Source organism: Tenrec ecaudatus, chromosome 4 (assembly GCF_050624435.1).
Source record: "Tenrec ecaudatus isolate mTenEca1 chromosome 4, mTenEca1.hap1, whole genome shotgun sequence".
NCBI classification, from domain to species: Eukaryota; Metazoa; Chordata; class Mammalia; order Afrosoricida; family Tenrecidae; genus Tenrec; species Tenrec ecaudatus.
The window spans coordinates 6287147-6313269 of NC_134533.1; the positions used below are offsets into that span (position 1 = coordinate 6287147).

General features: G+C 41.7%; 1 protein-coding gene across 1 annotated transcript in view; it reads right to left on the bottom strand.

Moving 5' to 3' along the window:
- KDM2A (lysine demethylase 2A) overlaps positions 1-26123 on the bottom strand; it is a 95440-nt gene that overhangs the window by 37783 nt on the left and 31534 nt on the right. Inside the window, exons 3-6 of the mRNA XM_075545298.1 lie at positions 8581-8719; positions 7779-7857; positions 5806-5852; positions 2221-2399 (exon numbers count right to left, since the gene is read on the bottom strand). Of these exons, the coding sequence (XP_075401413.1) occupies positions 2221-2399; positions 5806-5852; positions 7779-7857; positions 8581-8719 (444 nt within the window). The remainder of the gene's footprint in view (positions 1-2220; positions 2400-5805; positions 5853-7778; positions 7858-8580; positions 8720-26123) is intronic.

The window sequence follows — 26123 nt, forward strand, 5'->3', positions numbered from 1 at the left end:
TGTCCCTCACTTCTTGGAACAGCTGGGGTGACCACAGCACACATGCCCACTCACCAGGACACTCCACTTTTGGCTAACACCCCATTGGCTCAAACAATGCCAACCTTACCTGTCCCACTAGTCCTTCTGCCTCGAGTCCTAGTCTCTACCCTCTTTGCCTCGTTTCCTCTGTTAGATATAGGTACTACTTCTTCCCTCCCCATTCCCTCCAGTTGAGTTTGGATGGATCCTTCCTATGGGCTGCCACAACACTGCATAGGCACTTCCACAACACTGCATAGGCACTTACTTCTGAAGCACCTGCCATATGCCAGTATACCAACACCCAGTTCCTTGTCTGTCTGCCCCCAGAAGACAAGGACCGTTGTGAGGACAAGAGCACCTCTAGCCCCCAAACAGTGTGCTCAGCACGAGGCAGGCCCTCAGAGAATCAATAAGCACACTCTGTAGTGAGGAGGGTCCTAAGAGCCAAGGAGCTCTAGGCTGAGAAACACCTGCAGGAAACTTTTTCTACATCGACTGTGGTGTGGGGATGGTGGTTACATAGCGAGCACACCTGTCACTATTTACTGTCATGCACACTTACAAATGGGTGCCCCGACTGCATGCCAGTTATACCACAATCAAGCTGACTTTTTAAAAAGCACCACGGATATCTAGAGGAAAAGTCCCGTGTAAATGGAGGATACACCTTTAGGGGGTAAATACGGGAAGAAAAAGCTATGTGCTGTCATGTACTGCTTACATGACTCAGTGGGAAAAGCTTGCTTCTTCCCGGGCCAGATGACTGAAAACTCCATCTCCTGGTGTTTCCATCCCGAATGATACTTGAGCATTGTGGCCTCTACTCCCCGATAATTCTCTCTTTCTGACCCCTTCACAGGCTCTCCCACTTTTTACAAGACAATGGAGTGTGGGTATCATTAAAACCAAGGATGCCATAAAGACAGCAATTTGTGAACGGCCACTCACTTCACCTACCTTTTAAGACAGGGACCATAGGATTCTGGCCAAGTCTTACTCTCACAGCTCTAACCAGGTTAGTTTGAAACTGAGATGCCAGAAATAAACAAATGAACAAATGAATGAATGGCCAATGTTATTGCAATGCTTCTCTTCCATGGAATTCTTTATTTTAAAAAAATTAGTTTAAATGGACTATGTTTGGCAACAAAAAGTCCAATTTTAACAACCTCGCTTCTAATACTTCCACGTGATCACATAATGATCATGTAAAAAGAATCCTATTATTAATATTCTGAGGGGAGGGGACTGCTTAATGGGAAATTCTGCACCGAGTTGTAGCTACTAGAAGCAATGGAAGGAAATTTTGTCTCTTCAGGCACTGAAATAGGAGAGCCTTTTCGCCTTCTGTTTGATGGGTGCCAGTGTGCCAGCATGAAGAACAGTGCAATACATTATCAGACCACGGAGGTATACACTAAGTAACAAAATTTTAAGCAATTACTCTATCAACTTTGGAAATCAAGAGACACAAGTAAGATACTTTGACTGGAGCTGGAATAAATAATTGAAATATTGACTTTAATAAAATGACAAGAGAATCCAAGTCTCACTGTTCCAGGTGGAATGCTTGGGTCAAGGGAGTTCTGAATCAGGAAGTTCATAAATAAAGAAGGAAAGCCTAGGTGCAAATATGACAAAATCGATTCCGAAAGTGAAACCAAGTCCCCTCAAGAAACTAATTATTCCCAGCATTCTGTAGGCAGTCCCAAGGTGAGCTATTACACTAATATGTGCCTTCAGGAAAACTAACACTCAAAACAAAATTTGGTTAACTTTCCCCTTAGGACAGGGTGACTAGCTCTACTAGTTACTCCTACATCATTCTAAGCAATGTCTCATACAACAATCACGTTTTAGTCAACCTTATCAACAAGGATGAAACTATAGGCCAGACATTTCTTAGGTAGACTTCCCACTGATGACTCTCCTAAGAGCGAATTCTGAGCATCTCCATTCTATGTCATGACCACCATTCCTAACTGTAATTGGCAACAAGACTAAGCAAATCAGTGTACTAGACTGTGTACTAGATTCCTCCCTAAATAAAATTATTTTGCAAAATGAGAGCCCTCCTATAAACACGAGTTAGTCTTATCCAATTGTCGTGTTCACCTACACAGAAAGTTATCAATTCTGCCAGGGCAGAAACCACCCTCGTGGTGACAGGAACAAGGTGGCGACCGCCCGACTCACCGTGGAGGGCCTCTGCACCATGTTCTCTAGCCTGGTGTGGCTAAACTCCAGGCTGATGACATTATAGAGCTTCTCCCGCTCATCCTCTGGAGTCTCATAGTAGCGGGTCCACTGGGCCATGGTCATTTCGATGCCTTTCTGTGTGTTCACATCCATGACATCTACCATGCGACGACTCCCTGCCAGGAAAAGACAAAGTGATCTCTCCTCTGAGCCATCAATATCTTTGCATATATTAAGGTGAAGCATGGCGGAAAGGAACCCGTGAGCCTTTCTTACTAAGGGTATTCAGTAGCAGGCCAGAGGGCAGTTCCTGCTCTCAAGATGTATGATCAACCGAAAATCAAATCACAGAGAATGAGCAATGTTCAAACTAACAATTACTCCCGTTGGCATATTTACTATATGAGGGAGCATCAAAAAGCTTGTGGTGAAAAAAATCCTATCATCTTTTCTTTTTTTAAATCATTTTATTGGGGGCTAAATCCTATCATCTGTGCATTCTATTTTCCCCCTGGATTTTGTGAAGCCTCTTCATGTGGCCAAGTAAGACTTTTCCACTCAGTACTCCTTTGATCCTAACACATGTACATACTAAATACGAATCCTGCTTTCATGGAGGAAAAGCATGCAGTTGGCAGTTAAGGAGCAGGACTTAAGCTAGACAACTGGACTCAATTCTCTTACTTCTCATCTACACCGACTGAACATCCATGCGTCTGTTCTTCAGTTTATTTTTTATTTATTTTTTTTTTTAGTTTTTTTTTTAAATTTTAACAATTTATTGGGGCTCATACAATTCTTTTCACAGTTCAAATATATACATACATCAATTGTATAAAGCACATCTGTACAGTCTTTGCCCTAATCATTTTTTTCTCTTTTCTTCTTTTACATTTTATTAGGGACTCATACAACTCTTACCACAATCCATACATATACATACATCAATTGTATAAAGCACATCCATACTGTTCTTCAGTTTAAAGGGGTTATTCCCCAGGCCAGCTACTGAGTATTTCTTATAGAAAGCCCCTTGCCATTCATCCACAAAGATTAACTGAATGATAACAGGGCTTTCCTGTGGAGTGATAGAAACATTCTTAAACTACACAGTGGTGGTGACCCATGTTGTGGAAGGACTTTTATGCCACTGACTTGTACATTTTATAATGGTGGTGGTGATAACTTTTGAGCTGTTTAATTCTCTACAGCAACAGTTCTCAACCTGTGGGTCGAGACCCCTTTGGGGGTCGAACGACCCTTTCACAGGGGTTGCCCGAATCATCACAGTAGCAAAATTACAGTTATGAAACAGCAATGAAAATAATTTTATGGTTGGGAGTCACCACCACATGAGGAACCGTATTAACGGGTCGCGGCATGTGGAAGGTTGAGAACGACTGCTCTACGGTAATTTTTACAATGGAATCTGTTCCTTTTGGAATGAAGAGCAGAGTGAGCCAAAGCTGTACTCATCCCAATGCCGCCAACATTAGCAGGTCCGTGTGCCACAGCACATGAGAGAGCAGAAAGACGAGAGCCAGAGTGATAGCTAACTTCCACTGAGCACTGACTATACCTCACACACGATTTGATTCTAAGGACCTGGTACTTAGTGTAGCTGGAATTTGAACTCACGCAGTTTTGTTCCACAGCTCACACTCTCACTGACATAAAATGTGTAAGACAAAATCATCACCTTCCTTTGTTTTTAAACATTACCCTCCTTCTGGGACAAAAACAACCACACTGGAGATGAACATTCAAGTCAGGTTTGGTGATAATGGATTATGGTAATCATCAATATTTTGTTTGTTACACTTTGACAATCATTAGTTGTAAAAAAAAATTAATCCAGAAAAACTCGGGCTTCAAAAAACTTGGGACTTTCTAGTTCATATTTAGTTCATTACAATCACTATTTGATACCTCTACTGGTCTACTGGAAAATAAAGGTTGCAAATGGCTTCTAAAGATCACTGAGTAATGAAGGAATTACTGAGGAAACAAAATGGTAATGAAGTGGGAAAACCCTGAAAGGGTCATAACTGACGGAGTCCTTTTATTATACAGATTGGAATTTGGATGCTATAAGTCTATAATGGGTTGCAGGGACTGGCCCTCCACAGAACACCCTTTGGGAAGCCCACCATTGCCAGAAGGCCTGATGACCGAGAGAGAGAAGGTGTGCCTGCACCTACAGGGCCTCTTTGGAAAGAAGTCAAGACAGGGATGGGGAAGCACTTCTAAAGAGTCCTGCCTCTTGAGGAGTGGAAAGGAATTCTGATTATTCCACAAATTTATTGAGCACCTATTGCTTCAGGGCCTGTGCTAGGATACAGCGACAGGCAGATGATTGGAATCTCACAGGGAAACAGTGAGGGTCAGAGAAATTTCCTGTCTGGGCTAGCTGCAACATAACATCTCATATTACGAGACTAGTCTCAAATTGAGTAGAAAGGGCCCTCAAGTGGCCAAGAGATGTTACTACAGCATTTCATTTCCGAAGCAAAGGGAAAGAGGGGGCACTGGCACTGGAGCATCAGGGTAGGCAACAAAACATATGTAGCCAAGTTTTAAGGCTAGGAGGAAAAAGCCAGAAACCTCTTTTGTGTCAAGCCCTGCTGGAAACATTTCTCCAAGACATGATAGGGCTTTACAGCCTTACCATGTACAGCAGAGGGACCACGCTAGCTAATGGTCCAGCGAAGTCTTAGGCCGTACTCATGATCAACCATCTGTAGAAACCCCAGCTGAGCTCCTCCTGGTCCTAGAGCATTTTCTCCTGTGTCCTTGGATGCTATCAAGTCCATTCCAGCTCACAGCAGAGTAGAACTGCCCCACAGAGACTTCAAGGCCTCCCCAAACAGTTCACTGGGCCTGTCCTTCCCTGGTAACTCTGGGTGTGTTTGAACTGCCAACCTCTCAACTAGCAGTCCAGTATGTGACCACTGGGCCATACAGGGACGCCCAGCTTTAATGGTTCCAGTATCTTTTGTTTTCCTAAACTTATATTTGCATTTCCCTAAATGCATTGCTTTATTTGAACATCATAAAACACATCTTTGATTAAGTAAAGCGTCAAGTTAACCACTCACTAATTAAGAGGAATGTTAATGTAGACACTTCAAAGCTTACAAAGTTGCCTTGGCCAAGTTACCAAATGTAAAACACTGGTGAGAATTTCCTGGAAATCTCTGTATTAGTTTTAGAAAAAGGAGGGGGACCACATATATAATGAAGCTTCATTCTGAGATACAATACAGATTCCTCAGCCCCTTTCCTGATTAGGTTGCCTTGGAAGGCAAGCCCTTCACAGCAGGGAAGGAAGGAGAGTGGGGGGAAGAGTACAGTGGGAGAAAAAAACAAAGGATACCTGCCAGCTGGCAGTGGAGGTTCAAATGCTGTGAGGCTATTAAGTACTCTACTTACTAGAGGCAACTTTTGGAATCCCCTTTGAGAAAACCCTTGGTTGCTAACAAAACAGTAGTTTCTAATCAAGTGTCTGCTGCAGTGTGCCTTAGCCTTCAGTCTCAGCCCCTGCCTCAAAGACACAGAAGAAGACAGCAGCCTGACACTTACCCACGCACATTTTTACATCATTCACAGTGAAGTCTGGATCCGGCATCCTGTGAGACAAACACCAGTGAGGATAAATGGAAAGCCCCATTTCTCAATCACAGAGAGGTTTTCCCCCTTTTCTTAAAGCATGGAGAAATTCCCATCAGACACATTGATCACATTTAAAATAGGGGTATATTATAAATTAAAAGTAACCACATACCACACAATGCTAGCAGTGGTACATTTCAAGGGACATAAATTTCTTTTTTTTACACTCCCCTTTCATTCGTTTTATTGGGAGCTCTTACAGCTCTTATAAGATTCCATACATCAATTGTATCAAACATATTTGTACATGTTGCCATCATCATTTCCAAAACTTTTTTATAAATCATTTTATTAGGGGCTCATACAACTCTATCACAATTCATACATACCATCAATTGTGTAAGGCACATTTGTACATTCATTGCCTTCATCATTCTCAAAACATTTGCTCTCCACATAAGGCCCTGGCATCAGCTCCTCTTTTTTCCTCCCTCCAAAACATTTTCTTTCTACTCGAGTTCTTGGTATAAGCTCCCCTTTTTTCCCCTCCCACCCTCATGAATTCTTGATCCATCATATATTGTTATTATTATTTCATTATCTTACACTGTCCTTTGTCTCCCTTTACCTACACTTCTGCTAGTCATCCCCTTTGGGAGGGGGCTATATATCCAACCTTTCGATGGGTTCCCTTTTTCTCCCCTTCCCCCTCCTTGCCATCCCCCCACCTTCATATCGCTACTCCCACAACTGTACCTGAGGGGTTTATCTGTCCTGAATTCCATGTGCTGAGTGCTCTTATCTGTAACCAATGTGTGTTCTCTAGCCAGATTTGTAAGGTAGAACTGGGTCATGGTAGTGGGGGGAAGAAAGCATTCAGGAATCTCAGGAATGATGTGTTTTGCCAGTGCTATACTGCACCTTGGTTGAATCCATCCACAATATCCAATTGTCTACAGATGGACTTTGGGTCTCTATTTCAACCCCCCTCATTCACATTTATATAGTTGTTTTGGATCTTTCGATACCTGACCGCATCGACCCCTTATGGTCACACAGGTTGGTGTGCTTCTTCCATGTGGGCTTATTTGCTTCCCTGCTAGTTGGCTGCTTGTTTAACTTTCAAGCCTTTAAGACTCCAGACACTATACTATGTCTTTTCATAGCCAGGCACCATCACATCTTCATCAATTTGCTTATGCACCCATTTTGACTTCAGTTATTGTGATGGGAAGGTGAGTATAAAAGAGTGCCAGGTTATTAGAGCAAAGTGTTCTTGCGTAGAAGCCTTGAGTCAAGGCCCAAAGTCTGTCTGCTATTGTAATACTTAACATATAAATATATGTACACTGGTCTCTATCCCTTTCATTATAAATTAATATATTTACATATACGAAAGCCTATAGCTATAGGCGATTAATATCTATAGGCTAAAAATAGCTATAAATAGGCTATAAATAGGCTGTAATAGCTATAGGCTATATCTTTTGCCTCCTACTTCTTTCCTCTATTTACTTTCACCTTCCTCCTATCCCACTATCATGCTCACCCTCCATTTGGCTCTCAAATTTGTTTTCTTTTTAGCTCATCAATACTTTCACATTTCGTTTAGACCCCTAGTGAACCTACAGGGCGGAGTAGAATTGCCCCATGGGGTTTCTAAGGCTGTCATCATTAAGGTAGTAGATCGCCACATCTTTCTTGGGAGTAGCTGGTGGGTTTGAACTGCTGACCATTTTTGTTAGCAACCTAGCACTAATCTTTGCACCACTGTGGTTCCCTCCTATAAAGATAAACAATTCTTTGTTTACTAATAGAAGAAAAAACACGTTCTTCTTAAAACTAGATGGGAAACCATTTTCAATTCTTAACTGCCACTGTCCACAGCCCTGATTACAACACAGCCATTCCCAACCACATCCACCCAGGCTGAGGACACTTACTTGATTCCAAGGCCATCGGAGTCCTTGAAAATCAGAGGGTCTCTCAAGCCGCCCCGCTGGATGTACTCTACATTAAAATCTGTCACCACAGGAAAACACTGGTTAGAGAAGCTGGAGAAGCGCTATGAGAACCTGCATAATGAGGTAGAGCTGCTGCTGGTTGCCTTGGGCACACAGTTATGTAAGACAATAGATGTTTGTTACTAAGAAACATCTCTTAGGTTACAGCAGAGTGAACAGAGAAGCGGGGCTTGAGGGCCCAATGTGCTAGGTCTAGGTCTGCACATCCACAGAGGTGCATGGGCTGAGAATCAAGCCCACGTCTATACTGCATGAAAGGCAAGAACACTACCATGGAAGCCCCATTGCCTCCCAATGCTGCTGTCTAGTCTAATAAAAGCTTACATCTAAAACAGCAGAGAATGACTTGCAGCAGGGAGGCTGGGGGCCAAGGAAAAATAAAGGTAAGAGCATCAACAGGCCACATCTTAGCTGCATAGACACTGCACCCTCAGGTTCCAGAGTCTACTGTTTGTTGCTGTGAGCTGCTGAGTTGATTGACTTCTAGCAATCCTACCGGGCAGAAGAGAACTGCTCTTTGGGTTTCCTAGGTCGCCATGCCACCTTTACGGGAGGCGAGAGGAAATCACCAAGTCGTTTCTCCTATAGACTGGCTGGTGGATTCCAACCACCAGCTCTTCCGTTACAACAAAGCATTCAACCACTGTGCCCCAGGCCTCCTTCCCAGACTTTCCCTGGTCCCAATCAGGAGGCTACAGATCTGAACCAAGGTGATACTGACCTTTTCCCTCCATAAAAGTAACAAAATTGGCATTGTATTTGTTGGTGTGGAGCTTCTCTTCCAAGTCAAAAGTTCTCTTCCCCTCAATTTCATCATCAGAAATGCCATCGTCTTCATAGCGCCGTCGCATGGTGCCACGCTGGGGAGAGAAGGGATTTAAGGCTGAGACCAGGGGTTTTCCCATTCCTGTCCAAAAGGACTCCTAGTTTCCAACCAGAGTGCTACTTCTGACTTCAGTTGTCAAGGCAAACCTCCATTTTCCTTGTTTTACCAATATTTTCCTTCTCTGCTCAAGATCTGAATTCTGTTCTCAGAATTCTGAGTATAACAAAATTTTCATGAACCACTGAGTTAGTTTCTTGCTTATGAGAACTTTACCTGTGCTCTTTGAGCCTAGCGATAAAAATTAACAACAAAGGCATGGCCTGCGTGGGCCTCATAACTATTTAATCAGGCTGGGAAGATTAACTTCATGGACACATCACCTGTTCATAGGACAATGCTCTGATGAGCAGCCAGATCTAAACGACTTTCAAGAACACACCAGAACATTCGAATCACTGGGCCCCAAATTCTCTTACCTTGGCTACAGGAAGAAAGGTAATCTCAATAGTATTCCAAACAGTTTGCTGGCAATATTTGGCTTTAAAGAAAACATGTCTTCCCAAAGAGATCCACAAGTGGTCAACAAGCATGTGAAAAGATTCTCAACATCACTCGCTGTTATTGTAAGTTACCTTAACCATCACGTCAATTCCAACCCATGGCAACCCCACAAACACAGAGCAGACTGCACCACGGGGTTTTCAAGGTGTGACCATTCAGAAACAGATCTTCTGAGGTGCGTTGGGGTGGGCCCGAACCTCCAACCATTCAGGTTGAAACAAAGTCTGGTGGTACAAAGATTAAGTGCTTGGCTATTAATGAAAAGGTTGTCACTTCGAACCCACCAGCAACTCAAATGACCTGGTAATGGGCTCACCTTGAGCTAGGAAACCCTCTGGGGCAGTTTTACTTAGTCTACAGGGTCACTGATTTTGATTCTAACAACTGCAACAATAGTAACAGGAGTTGATAAACCCACTGCCATAGACTCCAAATGCAAATCAAAACCACAGTAAGACACTGCTTCACCCCTATGAGGCTGGCAAAAATACAAATTCAGGTGATTTTGTTACTGAGGATGTGGAGAAACAGGATCCCTTCAACATGCCACGTGAGATCTTAAAATGGTGCAGCCCCTTGGGAAAGCAATCAGGTAGTTCTGAAAATGTTAAGGAGAGTTTAAACCACCACTCCTGGGTCTACAAGTAGACCCAAGGTTATGAACAGAATTCCTTAAGTGTTTTCTCTAAGTTGAATACTTGGAAAAGTGAATAAGGCACCTGGTTCTCACTGAGCCTCAATGCAAGGAAAGCCTTCTCAATGACTGAAAAGCTGCACATGTAAGTGAAGGTGATGGTGATGAAGAATCTGTTGCAAGAAGGGCAAGTTGATGTCACATTAAAGGGTCCATACCAAGTATATACCCAAAAGATCTGAAAAGATGTCTTCACAAAGACTTGTCCACAGATATTCCTAACAGCATGCTTCCCAATGTGAAAGGTGAAAAAAACCCAAATGCCCACCAAGAAATGGACCGACAAAATGTGGTAGAGCCCCACACAATGTACCAGCACATGGAGGAACCCTGGAAACTTTCAACTGAACGAAGAAGATACAACAGGCCACCATGCTGTATGATTGTATGATATCAAACGCCCACAGTGGGCACATCCATACAGAGGGAACGGTTTGCTGGTTTCCAGATGCTGAGGGGAGGGGCAAGACCAGAGACAGCAGGTTGGGAAATGACAGCTAACAATACAGGTTTCTAATACAGGATTTTTTCCTGATGAAAGAAAATATTCTAGAACTAGACAGTATTGATGTTTGTGAAACTAGAAATACTAAAAACCATTAAGCCATATACTTTAAATTAGTGGATTTTATGGTCTATGAAATATATCTAAATAAACTATGGTTTCAAACTTGTTTATGTTGTAGTTTAATCTTTTAAGTTATTTTACTTTGGTCAGTTTAAATGAAGAGGCAAAGACCTTCCTCCAGAGCTGACAGAGAGAGAGCACACTGCCCTAGAACAGGCAACCTAAATACAGACTTCTGGTCTCCGAACGGTGAGAAAATAAAATTCTGTGTTTTAAAGCCATCCCCTTGTGGTATCTCTGCTACAGCAGCACTAGATGACTAAAGCATTCCCAGGCAAAGAAATCCCACCGTAAGGGGTGTGCTAAGAACCACCCCAACCAAACAAGACCCACTTGCCATCAAGTTGATCCCAACACACAGTGATCCTAAAGGACAGAGTAAAACAGAGCCATAGGATTTCTTAGCACACAGGTTCAACTTTCTCTCAAGCGGTGGATTCGAACCACTGACCTTGCAGTTACCAGTCCAGTGCGAAACCACTATACCCCCAGGACTCCTTAATAACACCCAAGCCTGAAACTTAAAGCTAGGTACTGATAATTTACAACTGATTATAGAGCACCTGAATTGCCGTAAATACGTAATGAAGAAAGGTCTCTCTGGGCCAGGGCACGGGGAGAAACAATGACATAGAAAATTAAGATGAGAAGAAAGAGATTTGACTGTTTCATCCCAGGAAGGGGAGGTGCAGTTCCAGGCAGGAGCCCTAAGGAGCGATTGCTGCTAACTTTTCCATATTTGGCAAAGAGTCCGGGGCCACTCTTCTACCTAGAACCTTGGCGGCTGTAGCTCACAGTGCCAGGGCTAGAATATGTGAGTACTTCAACAAGGCTATGGAAACACTCTGTTACCATTCGATTCCATTTTTCCACGAACTGTTTTAGGACTCCATTTTTACTGAAAACGCCATCATTGCTCAAAATATTTTTAGATTTTTTAGGGGAGGGGGAGGAAATAGTTTTTCACTGACAACTTCTTAGAGAAGTCTTTTTTAAAACAGGTGTCACCCAACTCTCTCCCTCAACTTATTTTGTACATATCTCTGAAGAGAATGCAAACCCTCCAAATACTTCACAAAGTCAAAGTAATAATGTTAGGAATATGTTGTTGTTAGGTGCCATCGAGTCAGTTCTGACCCATAGCAACTTATGCACACCAGAACAAAACACTGCCTGGTCCTCCACCATGCTCACAATTGTTCCTGTGCCTGAATCATTGTTGCAGAAAGAGTATAGTCTCCCACAATAATCAATTTTTAGAAAGCAGTCCTTTGCCATGTACACTCTAATGTTTGTTTTCAAACCTCATCCTTTTCCTACATCTAACACTAAGGACCTTCTTCAGCCAGGAGAAAATGAACATCCTAATTCCCTAAAATGGCAGCAATTGGGGCCACAACAGTAAAGCACTTGGCAGCTAACCGAAACGCTGGTGATTTCAATTCATACCGTTCCATGGGAGAAAGAAAGACCAGGTTACTTGTTGGCCTGCTAGGCCGCCAGGTCAGGAGTTCGCAATCACCAGCTGCTCCGAAGAAGAAAGATGAAGCTTTCTACCCACAAAGAATCTCTAAAAGTGGGTGAAGGGAGACGTCGGACAGGGCAAGCTATGACATAATAATAATTTATAAATTATCAAGGGTTCATGAGGGAGAAGGGAGTGGGGAGGGAGGGGAAAAAATGAGCTGGTGCCAAAGGCTTAAGTGGAGAGCAAATGTTTTGAGAATGATGAGGGCAACGAATGTATAAATGTGCTTTACAGAATTGATGTATGAATGGATTGTTATAAGAGTTGTATGACACCACCCCAATAAAATGATTTTTTAAATAAGAGTCTCTAAATCTATAAACACAGTTACTGGATTAATGGTTCCTTGGGTGTATGAGACAGGGGAGGTGGGGGTGGAGAATATGGAGCTAATAATGAAGAGTACATGAATGAAGAAAAGTTCTAAAACCAATAGTGATGATGACTGTAAAACTCTTCTTGATGTGACGGAACTACTGAACTGTAGGATATGTAAATTATATGCCAATAAAACTGTTGGGGAAGGGGGGAAGAGTTACAGTCTCAGAAATGCACAAAGGTGGTTCTATTCTGTCCTATAGGGTCATGATGAGTCGGAATTGACTGGATGGCAGTGAGACGTCTACAGGGAAGGTTTCTGCAATGCCTACTTCCTAAAGACAAGGAACCTGGTTTCTTGGACTCTTTTTGATTGTTACGATTAGGAAGTCAGAGATAACGGGCACATCACTGTGCCCATTTTAATACTATCAGGAGTTGGGTTGAAACCCTGATGAAAGTAAACATCTACAGTTTATCTGTTTATCTCAAAAGTGCTTACACAGGACCTGATATAAAGGGCTTAAGTGTAGAACAAATGCTTTGAAAATGATTAGGGCAAAGAATGTACAGATGTGCTTTATACAACTGATGTATGTATATGTATGGATTGTGATAAGAGTTGTATGAGTCCCTAATAAAATGTGTTTTTTTTTAAGTGCTTCGTCCCCACCCCCAGCCAGTCCTGGGGCTTTGGGGCTTGGCTCAAGGGGAGTCCCTCTGGGACATGGGGGTACAGTGAATAGTATGACTCTTTGCTGGGCATGCCTACACAGTAGAGTATGCTGGGCCCCCCTAGGGTTTCCCGTATGGGCTCCAATAAATTTCTTCCCTTTTGCTTAAAAAAAAAAGTGCTCACACACATCACAATCCTCTTAACACTGCAGAGCAGCAGCAGTCACACTGCCTCTGATAAAGGGAATCTAGAAGACAAGGCTCTGTTCACAGCAAGGACAGCCACCAAGCTCTCTCATCCACCAACATGGCCAAAGAATGCAAACTGGCTGCCCGGCTTATTAATTGTGCTTTCACTCCAGGAAAGGCAGTTACTGGACTCTCTCAGCCTTTGGGCCTCACCTGGCCCAGTGTCACAGTGAGGAGCACGCATAAGCCCAGAACTGAAACCCACTCCAACCAACCGTTCTCTCAAAGGCAATCTGTACTCCTCCGGGTTGCCAGCGCATGTTGTACTGGCACTGCAGGCCCACATACCCACTGACATACATCTGACTTTTAAACTTTCCTAACGAGTAAGTTACTGTTGTTAGCTGCTGCCAAACCAATTTCAGATTTGCCGTAACCATGTACAACAGAACAAAATGCCCCAAGATCAGGAATTAAGTCATCGTGATGTTGCCAGGTCTTTCTTTCTATGCATCAGGTCTCCCCTCGCAGGCAGGTAGGTACTAGCTGTGTGCATGAGGTGCACTGGCTAAAAGGTGAGAATTCTACTACTGAAACACCAATGTTCCAAAAGTAAACGATAGAAATCTCTCTCTAGAAATAAATATCTATGGCAACAAATACCACCAGTCATACACTTTTCCATTCTTCCCACACCTCTGTATACTCATCTTAGAACTCTTTCACACCCTTACAAATGGGAGTGTCACATAAGGCTTTTGTTTATGAAAGTTATATCTAAAATTACTTTTTATTAAAATGTAGCTACCTATTATGCATTCAAATAAAATTTAAAAAGCCATTACACGATAATGCAAACATTTTAATCATTTTATTAGGGGCTCATACAACTCATCACAATTCATCCATCCATCGTGTCAAGCACATTTGTACATTTGTTGACCTCATCATTCTCAAAACATTTGCTTTCTACTTGAGCCCTTGGTATCAGCTCATTTTTTCCCCTCACTCATGAACCCTTGGTAATTTGTAAATTATTATTTTTTCATGTCTTACACTGACTGACATCTCCCTTCATCCACTTTTCTGTTGTCCGTCCCCCAGGGAAGAGGTTCTAGGTAATCACTGTGATCAGTTTCCCCTTTCTCCCCACACCTTCCCCTTACCCTCCTGGTATGGCTACTGTCAATATTGATCCTGAGGGGGGTTTTCTATCCTGGATTTCCTGTGTTCCCAGCTCTCATCTGTACCTGTGTACATGCTCTGGTCTAGACAGGTTTGTAAGGTAGAACTGAGGTCATGATCATGGCGGGGTGTGTGTGGGGGCAGCATTAAAGAACTAGAGAAAAGTTGTATATTTCATTGGTGCTACACTACACCGACTGGCTCGTCTCCTCCCCAAAACCCTTCTGGAAGGGGATGTCCAGTTGTCTACAGATGGGCTTTGGGTCTCCACTCCACACTCCCCCTCATTCACAATTATATGAATTTTTTGTTCTGCCATCAAGTGGATTCCAACTCAAAGTGGCCCTACAATTGGGTTTCAGTGGCTGTACAGATAGCCTCATCTGTCTCCCGTAGAGTGGCTGCTGGGTCTGAACGGGCAACCTTGCAGTGAGCAGTTCAGAGTTTACTGAATGTGGAGCACCACCAGGGTTCCTTTTCTGTTATTTATTACACATTTTAAAGGAAGAAGCGGGCTGTCTCTCCATATTCCCTTCACAGACCTAAGAACAGTACACATTCCTCAAATCAACACAGCTGTAAAATGTTCTCATTTTCCCTCTCTGTAAGTTTCTGAAAACCCAACATTACTTCAAAGCCACACTTGGTGTAGGTAGATATATATGATCCTATCTACCTGACTGGCTACCTCTGCCCACCCCATGCCTACCCCCCAGGCCCCCCGGTATTAAAACAAAAACTCAGTTGTCAACAAGTGGATGCTGACTCATAGCAACCCTATAGGACAGGGTAGAATTGCCTCTGAGTTTTCTGAGACTATAACTTTTTTTTCCCCTTCTTATTATTTATTTATTTATTTGTTTTAACAATTTATTGGGGCTGATACAATTCTTTTCACAGTTCATACATATACATACATCAATTGTATAAAGCACATCTGTACAGTCTTTGCCCTAATCATTTTTTTCTCTTGAGACTATAACTCTTTAGGGGAGTAAAAAGTTCTGTCTTTTTCCCGAGGCGTGGCTGGTGGTTTCTAACTGGTGACCAACTTGTAACACTCCCTTGGTATAAGACATGATTTGAACCCTTCCTCTTCAAATAACAAAGACACACGCCGTATGGAATAACAGCCATGACTTCTATATGCCAAGATTAAAAGGTACCTAGACCTTTCTAGACCAAGAGATTGATGGCCGGTAGTGGGAGAGACATGTAAATAACATCTAGTATTACAATTCAATGGAACATGGATCAAGAGAGGTAAAATACACACATTATTAAAGGTGTCACATATAGAAGAAATATGTGGTGTAACTTTACTGAGCACCTACTAAGTTCTAAAGTCTGTGGATGTAGATGGATTCCTGCTTTTCCCACCCCAAGAAACATGTAACTATTTGTTTATTTAATTTTTATTTTTATTATAGTTTGGTTAAGAGCTGGACCTTCATATATCTTCTAGGCCAAGTCCTATCAACTTCTGCAAACACTTTCCAAACCGGAAAATCTTTAGAGTGCTTGCCGTTTCTTGTACCACGCTATCACTACAATTCAGCTGAGGACAAATCCTGTTACTATAAGGGCAGGTTATGGCACTGCAACACGCTGAGTTCATACCTGCTTGCCCTTCAGTTACTGTAAATCTTCAGATGCAACCATTACATACACTGAAAACAAACCAAAAAGAGCAAATGGCATCAGCTTGGTTCTGAGTCCTAGAGCAACCCCATATACCGAGTAAAGCTGCCAAGTAGGGCTTCCACGCCTGTAATCTTGACAGAAGGGGACTGTCACATTTTCTCTGACAGCACAGCTGGTAGGTTTGAACTGCCAGCCTTTTGGTTAGCAGGCATGTATTTAACCATTATGCCAGTGGGACCCCAGTAAATATGTCTACAGGCAATCATGATTCAACCTAACCTGAGTCATTTGATATCTATATACAGTAAAAAACAAATTCACTGCCATTGAGTCAAACCCACTGCCCCTGTGGGTTTCTAAGATTATCATTCTATACAGCAATAGAAAGCCAAATCTTTCTCCTATGGTATGGCAGCTGGTTTCTAACTATGGACCTTATGATTATCAGCCCAAAGTGTAACTCACTGTCCACAAAGTTTGTGAGAAATGAATTAAAAGATCATTGAATATTCCAACAAACTTTTTGAAGTCTCTTACATCATTAGGGTGCAATGAAAAATATGGTATAAAGTGTATAAATTATGTTAGCATTTTACATAGTCAAGAGAAATAAGGGATTAACCAAAGAAAATTAAATGCTTTAATAAACCATGATTCATCTACCACAGTACTTCTTAGGGAGGGAGGGAGAGAGGGAGGGAGGGAGGGAGGGAGGGAGGGAGGGAGGGAGGGAAAGTAAAGAATCAGAACTGGGACCTAAAAAAGTCAGTATTCCATGAACAACCTGGTAGAAATTCCAAGCTTGCATGTCCCACAGCCTTTATACGAAGACCGAAGGTACTGAGTGCTGAGGGCAAGCTGAGCACTATTCAATAAATGGAAAGAAGCAGGAGAGAGCCGACACGTCCAAAGTTCTGTTTGTTTTTTAGATAAAACACTTCACGAAGCCCTGGTGGTGCAATGGTTAAGCCCCTGACTGCTAACTAAAAGGTCAGGGGTTTCAACCCACCAGCAGTCCCAGGGAACCTGCAGCCCAAGAGACCCTGTGGGGCAGCCGCTCTACTTTGTCATAAGGTAAAATGGTTGGAGCCACACCTAAGTACAGAGGGACAGTAGGAGCTTAGAGCAGGTTTACACAATCCAGTTTTACACAGGGCATTGTTGCTAAAAAATGCTACAGCTAAACAGCAATGTGGCCAGATGTTTTATCTTCCGCTTTAATAGTTACTGGTGACTATTAATTTAATACCTACTGGTAACATGTTTCCTATGTGCTTAGAATGTTCAGGCTTCCTTTTCTAGCTCATTTAATAATCCTCACAATAACCCTATGAAGTGAGATGATAACGTGTCATTTAATTATTGATCCAAGATTACTCCACAGATACCCTAGTTGGAACACATACCTCAGGTCCGACAACCTCTAGTCGGCTCAGGTCCGACGGGCTCTAGAAAGCCTCTGTTCTGAACCCTCCCACTAACAGCTTCCAGTCTGAGTTGCCACAGGGAGCGTGGCAAATTTACGCACAATGCAATCAGACTGTGGTGTTCCACAGGGCTTTTCACTGGCTGATTTCGGGGAAGTCGATGGCTGGGCCTTTTCCTCAGTCTGTCTAAGTCAATTGTGCTGGCTCCACTGGCAGTTGGGTGGTGGCTGCCCCTGAGGGATATGGACAGTTAAACAAAGGTCTCCCCCCTGAACTATCACTGCCTCCACAGCTCACCCCCCTTAGGCTCTTTGAAGTTATTGAGGACCCCAAATAGCTTTTATTTGTGGGTTATATCTATCAATATCTACTGATTAGAAATTAAAACCCAAAACTTACCTAAACATATTATTGCACAAGACGATACACAGTACTTCTTGTACGTCCACACGGAGACAAGGAAGATTTGGAGATTTCAAGGTAATGATTCACCAGACTATAATGAACTTCTAGAACTTACAGCAGCTATGGTAATACAAACTAGAAACTGGGTTAATCTCTGAAAAAACACATACTTATACCCTAAACTTACTTCTGTAGACAACACAAGAATGTACAGAAACATATTCTATTAGTCCTCAGAGCAATGTCATCAACTATCTACAGTTCTGGAAAACTCAACTGTGTACTCATAAGGGGATGAAAAATAAAAAGGAAAATAACATCTTAGTATTATTATGAAGATAGTTTTGACCTCACAGACCCAAGACTCCTCAAAATATCCCGAAGCCACTCTGAGACTTATTGGTTCCCATCAGTGGTGCCTGAACCACGAGCCCTAAAATAAACTGAGGTCTCCACAGAGGTTTTTTGAGAGTTAAACAACAAAACAGATGAGAAACATCAGGAAAGAGTTATTATGAGGTACAGCTCTCCACCACAAATAGGGGCAGCCCAAGCCATGTGCCCCACCAAGCCTGAGTCACTTAGGTGTGACATTCTTTGTTCTTTTTAATTAAAATATCATTTTAACCCCCTCCCTGGGAGATGGACAACTGAAAAGTGGGTGAAGGGAGATGTTGGACAGTATACAACATGAAAAAATAAAAATAATTTATAAATTACCAAGGATCCATAAGGGAAGGGGGCAGGGAGGGAGGAGAAAAAATGAGGAGCTGATACCAAGGGCTCAAGTAGAAAGCAAATGTTTTGAGAATGGTGAGGGCAACAAATGTACTTGACACAATGGATGGATGGATGGATTGTGATAAGAGTTGTATGAGTCCCCAATAAAATGATTTTTAAATAAATAAATAAATGGGGGTGAGGATCATTTTATTAGGGGCTCTTACAACAATCCATACATCAATCGTATCAACCTTATTCATACATGTGTTGCTATCATTCTTTTCTAAACATTTACTTTCTATTTGAGTCCTTGGTATCAGCTCTATTTTCCATCCCTTCCTATACTTCGTGACCCCTTGATAAATTATAAATTATTATTTTCATATCTTACACTGGCCGCTTTCTCCCTTCCCCCACAGTTTCTGTTGTTCATCACCCACCACCAGGAGGAGGGGGGGTTAAGTGTTGAGCACTGCGTTAGGGTTAGGTTCCTCCTCCCTCCCCTTCTCTCCCCACCTTCCCTCCCCCTGCCCTCCTGGTATCTCTACTCCCATTCCTATTCCTGGATTCCATGTGTTGTGGGCTCTTATCTCTTATCTGTACCTGTGTACATGCTCAGGTCTAGCACACAGTGAAAGGCAGGACCGGGGTGGTGATAGTTTGGGGTGAGGAAGCCTCAAGGAACCAGAGGAATGATGTGTTTCATTGGTGCTATACTGCACCCTGGTTGACTCATCCCTAGCTGTGACCCTTCCGTGAGGGGATGTCCCATTGTCTACAGATGGGTTTGGGGTCTATCTCTGACCCCCCTCATTCTCAACAATATCGTGTTTTGTTTGTTTGTTTGGGGTCTTCTGATGCCTGTTAACCGATCCTGTCAACAGTTCATGATCACACAGACTGGTATGCTTCTTCCATGTAGGCTTGTTGCTTCTCTGAAAGATAGTTGCTTGTTTAACTTCAAGCCTTTAAGACCCCAGTAGGTGGCATTCTTGCCAAGATGTGTGACCAGACAGACTTAATCTCCTACACTCAATTTATGCCTTATATGCGATAGTTTAAAGAAATAAATTAAACTATACAATGAGGAAACATCATTCAGAATATTTGAACATTTAAAAGAAAGCTAAAATACACTTTCAAAAGTCATTGTTCATGCACACAAATAGAACCAACTCACATATGACAAGGGGGGATGACTGGTGAATGGGTGTGGATTTTCCTTTTGGGGAAAAGTATGTCTTGGAACTAGATACCATCTTAAAATTGAATTTTTAATGACACAGAATTGCATGCCTTAGGAAGCAGTGAAATCCACATGGAAGAAGCACACCAACCCATGTGTGATCAGATATCAGGCATTAGAAGATCCCAAACAAAACAAAAAAAGAAGACCCCAAACAAACAACCATTTCAACGCAAATAAGGGGGTTCAGAAGCCCATCTGTAGACAATTGGATGTCCCTTCACAGAATGGTCACAAGGAAAGGATGAGCCACTCAGGGTGCAGTATAGCACCGACTAAACCCCACAACATTCCTCTAGTTCTTTAATGCTTCCTCCCCACCACTATTATATGACCCCAGTTCTATCTTAAAAATCTGGGTGTCCTGGGGCCGCGGGGAAAAAAAAAATCTAGTTAGACCAGAGCATGTACACTGGTATAGTTAAGAGCTCTTGACACACAGAATCTAGGACCGATAAACCTCTCAGGACCAATAATGAGAGAAGCGATGCCATTAGGGTAGGGGGATGGTAGGGGGAGCCAATCACAATGAAGGACGCACAACCCTGCACCCCCAGAGGAATGAACAACAGAAATATGGGTGAAGGGAGACAGCGGACAGTGTAAAATATTAAAATCAAAATAATGTATACATTATCAAGGGTTCACGAGTGGGGGGCAGAGTAGGTGCTGGTACCAAGGGTTCAAGTAGAAAGAAAATGTTTTGGAAATGATGATAGCAGCATATGTACAAATGTGCTTGCTACAATCAATGTATGGATTGTTATCATAGCTGTAAAAGCCAATAAAAGGATTAAAAAAAGAATTGTATGCTTTAAAACTAATAATGTTATTTTATGTGAATTTAACCTTAATCTAAAAAATTATACAGGAGAAAAGGTAAAGGTCAGTTTTCTCTGCTAAGGCTGCATAAGCAGGTGGCTGGGCAGAGCTGGCACAGAGGCTGCAGTTTGCCAACCTCTTGTCTAGATTACAAGAGACCAAAGAGTCACAATCAAATGCAATGCATAAAGCTGGACTGAATCAGGACTGAAAAAAGGCTATAAAAAGGGTATTTAGGGTGTCTCTAAGAATTGGAATAGCAGACATCGTGGCGCTATTGTCATTTTGTGGTAAGGACAGTCTTATTCTAAGGAGATACATGATGACGTATTTAGAGAGAACATGCCATGATGCATGCAAAGATACTTTCAAGTAATCCAGGCCAAACCAAATAAACATAAAAAGAGAGAAGGGTGACAAAGTATGTTTTTAACAGTTTGGGACTCAAGTGAAGAGTCTATAGATCTTCATTATACTCTTTTAACTTTTCTGGTTTTTAACTTTTTTGAAATACAAACGCTCTGGGGAGAATATGTTACATGAAGATAGAAAATTATTTCTGGAGTATTGAATACAAACTTTGTGACATATAAAGCCCGATTGCCCTCATTATTTAGGAGTGAGGCCTTGCAAGAACTGGGTTGAGGACTAGATCTGGTGTTACGATCATCTGGAACAAGAAGTCATTATTCCAAGAACAAGGTTAAGTGCAGAGGTTAAGTGTTTGGCTGCTAACCAAAAGGCTGGCTGGTGGTTCAAATCTACTAGCTGCGCCGTGGGAGAAAGACATGGCTGTCTGTGTCCATAAGATTACAGCCTGGGACCGATTGTAGAACAGTTCTTTCTATTCTGAACTATAGGGCAGGAGACTGTAAGTCAGGATAGACATGACAGCAACACAACAATGCTCCAAGAAAGGAAGGTGGGTGGGACCAGCTCTATGTGGACATGAGTCTAAGAAAGTATCAGCATTCCCAAAAGTTCAAAATAGAAAGAAACCCACACACCCACAGCAGCACTATAATCCCATGTTCTCACTGACTTTTATAAAATTAAATATACTTCTCTCCCAGTTGGAGAGCTCAAACTTTAAAAGTTAAGTGACAGTTTAAACATTCTTTTTTTTTAGTTTAAACATTCTTATTGAATGGAAATAATTAAAACTTTTACAGAATGAGAAAAAAATGAATGTGGGAGAAAAGATTTAAAAGAAGATGTGGGGGGTGGGGTGGGGTGCTACTTAACCCTGGTTAAGTTTTTTCCAGGCCAGAGACATCCAATGGAAATATAATGCGAATCATGGTATAATTTTTTAATTTTTCCTAGTTGCCATAGTCTTTAAAGGTGAAGTTAATGATATATCTTATTTAACCTAATAAGCCATTTCATAAGTAATCAATATGAAAAATTACCAAAGTATTGTATATTCTCTTTTCACAATACATCTTTGAAATCTATTTTAGTATACACTTATTAAAAACACTGCCATTGAGTCGATGCTGACTCTTAGTGACTCTATCCTATAGGACAAGGTAGAACTGTCCCTGTCCGTTTCTGAGACTGTATCTCTTTTGTGGAGTAGAAAGGCTCCTCCTTTTTCCAGAAGAGTGGCTGGTGGCTTCAAACTGCTGACCTTGCAGATTACAGCCCACTTCATAACCACTACTACCAGCCAACGATACCTCAAATTCTAGATTTTCTTGAAAACTCTGTGCAATGGAATGGTATGCTTTGCCAATTAATACCAATTTTAAAAGAAAACTCAGAAAAGTGTACCAAGCCAAAAATGTGTGTACAGTCTAATAACTGTATCCATTAGGATATAGAACAATGCCATTGACGTACCTCAGACAGAAGAGCACATAGTTCTAAATTAATTTAGGGAGTATGAATTCCTCTGACATAAAAGGCTATAAAAAGTCCAATAGTAGCTTTAGGATTACACCCTACTCACTTTTAGGATTACCTATTCCGTTTTCTGCAACTAAAAAAAAAAAATTGAAAAAATATATAATTGACACCCACCCTACCCTCCCAAAAAAGATTTTAAAAACTAGTTACTAATAAAAACTTGTATCAGAACTAAAAAACATTTTTAGCATGTGTGGTTGTACAAATATACGCTTATATATGCAAATAGTATGAATGTGTGGGTACATGTTTGCACAGGTACTCTAAGCATATGTACATATGTGCGCACAAATGTAGGTCCACATTTATGATAAGCAATATAGGGGCATAGTCACAATACTTCATGGACATGAGCACACATACCTTGCAAGATTGGTTACAGTTTGGAACTTTTAGGATGATAGTCTTGTAGAACAATTGACATATGCAACGCACCGGCAATAATTCACAAAATGCATGTGCTACATCCCAGTGTAGGAACTTACACTGGGAGTAACAGTGGAGTCTAACAGGTTTGCAGAGGACTCTACTTACACAGAACACTAGAAAATGAAGGAAACTGGAGACTCGGAAGAAAGTGGCTTACAGGACTAACAGTTTACGCAGACCATGCCCTCATCTGCCTTGGACCAGAAGAACTACACAGTGCCCAGCTGCCCATACCTATCATTCAGATCAAGGTCACAATAGATGGGCCCCTGACTGAATAGGAGCAAAGTGTGGAGCAGAATTCTCACTCTCAGAAAGTCCAGGCAGATTGAGACTTGAATATTCCCCGGACTACCACTCTGACAGATGCTTTAAACCATAGGTTCTCAAACTTCTTTGGTCCATCACTCCCTTTTCAGAAAGAAACAAAAACTACTCAGTGCTTCCCTGGCAATTAAAAACAGGATAAAGTTCAAGTCTCTGCTTTATACAGCTATCATGGATCATTACAGCATCCCCCAGGGGGCAGTATTGTCTATTTGGGGAAACACTGCTTTAAACCTTAAAACCAAAATTAGCCCTTGAAGTTACCTTTTGGCTAAATAACAGACTGGCTTATGAAATAAGCATCACCTGAGTAATGCGCTCCTTTAAAAGATCATCATAGGAGCTCAAATAATCAATAGTCACTCTAAGTAAAGATGATTAGGGAGCAAAGAAACTCGATTACTGGAAATAATACAACCAGAATGCAAACAGTAAGAATGACAAAAGGAAAGCATAATGAATTAGTTGTGTGGAGATTGTTCAATGGGAACCTAATTTGTGGTGTAAAATTCTACCTTAAACATAGTAAAATATTTTTTAATTAATGAAACTTATACATTAAATAAAAGTACAGAGTTAAGTACTCAATGTTACTGAATTATGCACTTTAAAGGGGAGTGGCAAATTATTTCTTTATATTTTATTCCAAAAAACTTTGTTAAAAGTGTACCAGAACCAGGGAAATCAGTGGATGACTAATAAAAACTTGTTGCAATCTCAAAGTACTGCTCTACAAAGTATCTTCTAATAAAATTTTTTCAGAGTATTGTTACAGGAGGGCTGTGGCAGTCATACCATTTACCAAGTGACCAGACCAAGTCATCACCATTAGTGAGACAATTTGATACTATGTCTCCTGAGAGAAAGCAGTAATAATACCTCACCTACAGTACTTTTGGAGCACTGGTAATGAGTTGGGGTACTAACCAAAAGATCAGCTGTTTGAAACCATCAGCCACAGATAAAGACAGAGCTTTCTACTCCTATGAAGAGTTAGTCTCAGAAACCCACAGAAACAGTTCTACCCTGTCCTACAGGGTCACTATGAGTCAGAACAACTTGATTTTTGGAATAAAATATATAGAAAAAATAAGTTACCACTCCCTTTTAAAGTGTCTAATACTAGAGGAAAGTTGTATTTTTCATTGATGCTACATCGCACCCTGACTGGCTGGTCTCCTCGCCGAGACCCCTCTGCCTGGGGATCTCCAGTGGCTTTCCTCTAGTTCCTAAATGCTTCCCTCCCCTCCACTATCATGATCCGAATCCTCCCTTGCAAGTCTGGCTAGAGCAGAAGATGTACATTGGCACAGATAGGAATTGGAAAACACAGGGAATCCAGGGTGGATGATCCCTTCAGGACCAGTGGTGTGAGTGGTGATACTGGGAGGTTGGATGGAGGCTATGTTGGAAAGGGGGAACTGATTACAAGGACCTCCTCCCTGGGGGACGGACAACAGAAAAGTGGGTGAAGGGGGACGTCTGACAGGGCAAGATATGACAAAATAATAATTTATAAATGATCAAGGGTTCATGAGGGAAGGGGGAAATTGAGGACCTGATGCCACAGCCTTTAAGTGGAGAGCAAATGTTTTGAGAATGATGAGGGCAATGAATGTACAAATGTGCTTTACACAATTGATGTTTGTATGGATTGTGATGTGTTGTATGAGCCCCTAATAAAATGACTAAAAAATTTTTAAATAGTGTATAATCCAGTAACATTGAGTGTTTAACCCTGTAATTTTATTTAATGTATAAGTTTCATGATGTATAGTGAGTTTACAATATTTTTGCCTAATTGTTTAACCCAAAGCTCCACAAAAGTAAAATATATCTGAAATGCTCCTTTCTTGTGTTTTCTCATGACTTCAATCTAGTCACTATCCACAAAAGTAAAATATATCTGAAATGCTCCTTTCTTGTGTTTTCTCATGACTTCAATCTAGTCACTATCCTTTGATATGTCTTGGAGAGGTGGGCACACCCAACAACACCATCAGAAATGCTGCAGTGAAGTATATAAGGCTTCAGAGCCAGGTTGACCCAGGTTCGACTCCTGACTCTACTACTTGCTACATTGAACTCTGCATTGGTCCAGTTTCCTCATCTGTAAATGAGGGAAATACGGCAAACTTTAGGGGCTTGTGAGGAGGAACAAATCGCATACTGGAAAGAAGCACAGTTTCTAAAATAGCACATGGCATAGTATAGCTACCTCTTCATTTAACCGTTAGCCAGTTTGTTCTCTGTAATGTTATCACAGTTAACAAGGGACTTTTCTATGCATACACTGTCTCATAGGATCCTCCCTGCAGACCTCAGCACGTCAGTAAAAAGGAATATAGTAACATAAATCCTCCTGCGAGGAGTGAGTCTTCTAATGCTATAAAAATCAAAGCATTTGCACCCGTTCCTGCACTCCCTCTGTTCAGGCAGCCTTGCTTTGCATAGTCCCGGTATGCATGAATTTCAATAACCACTAGTTAGCTAAATCCCACCACTCTAACAAAACCGTGCAAACATCAGTTATGCAGTGAGTAATTGTATAAAGTACAAACTATGCTGCTAGCTCTTCAAGTCCACAAATCACTAGGTAAATAACAAATATGCCCAGTGACCAATCACAATCCTTCTTCCAAAGTCTGTCTGTGACCTGTCAGTGGGCATTATTCAGTTCAAGTGGCAGCTCAGACAACAAAGGGGATATGTTGTGTCTGCCAGTG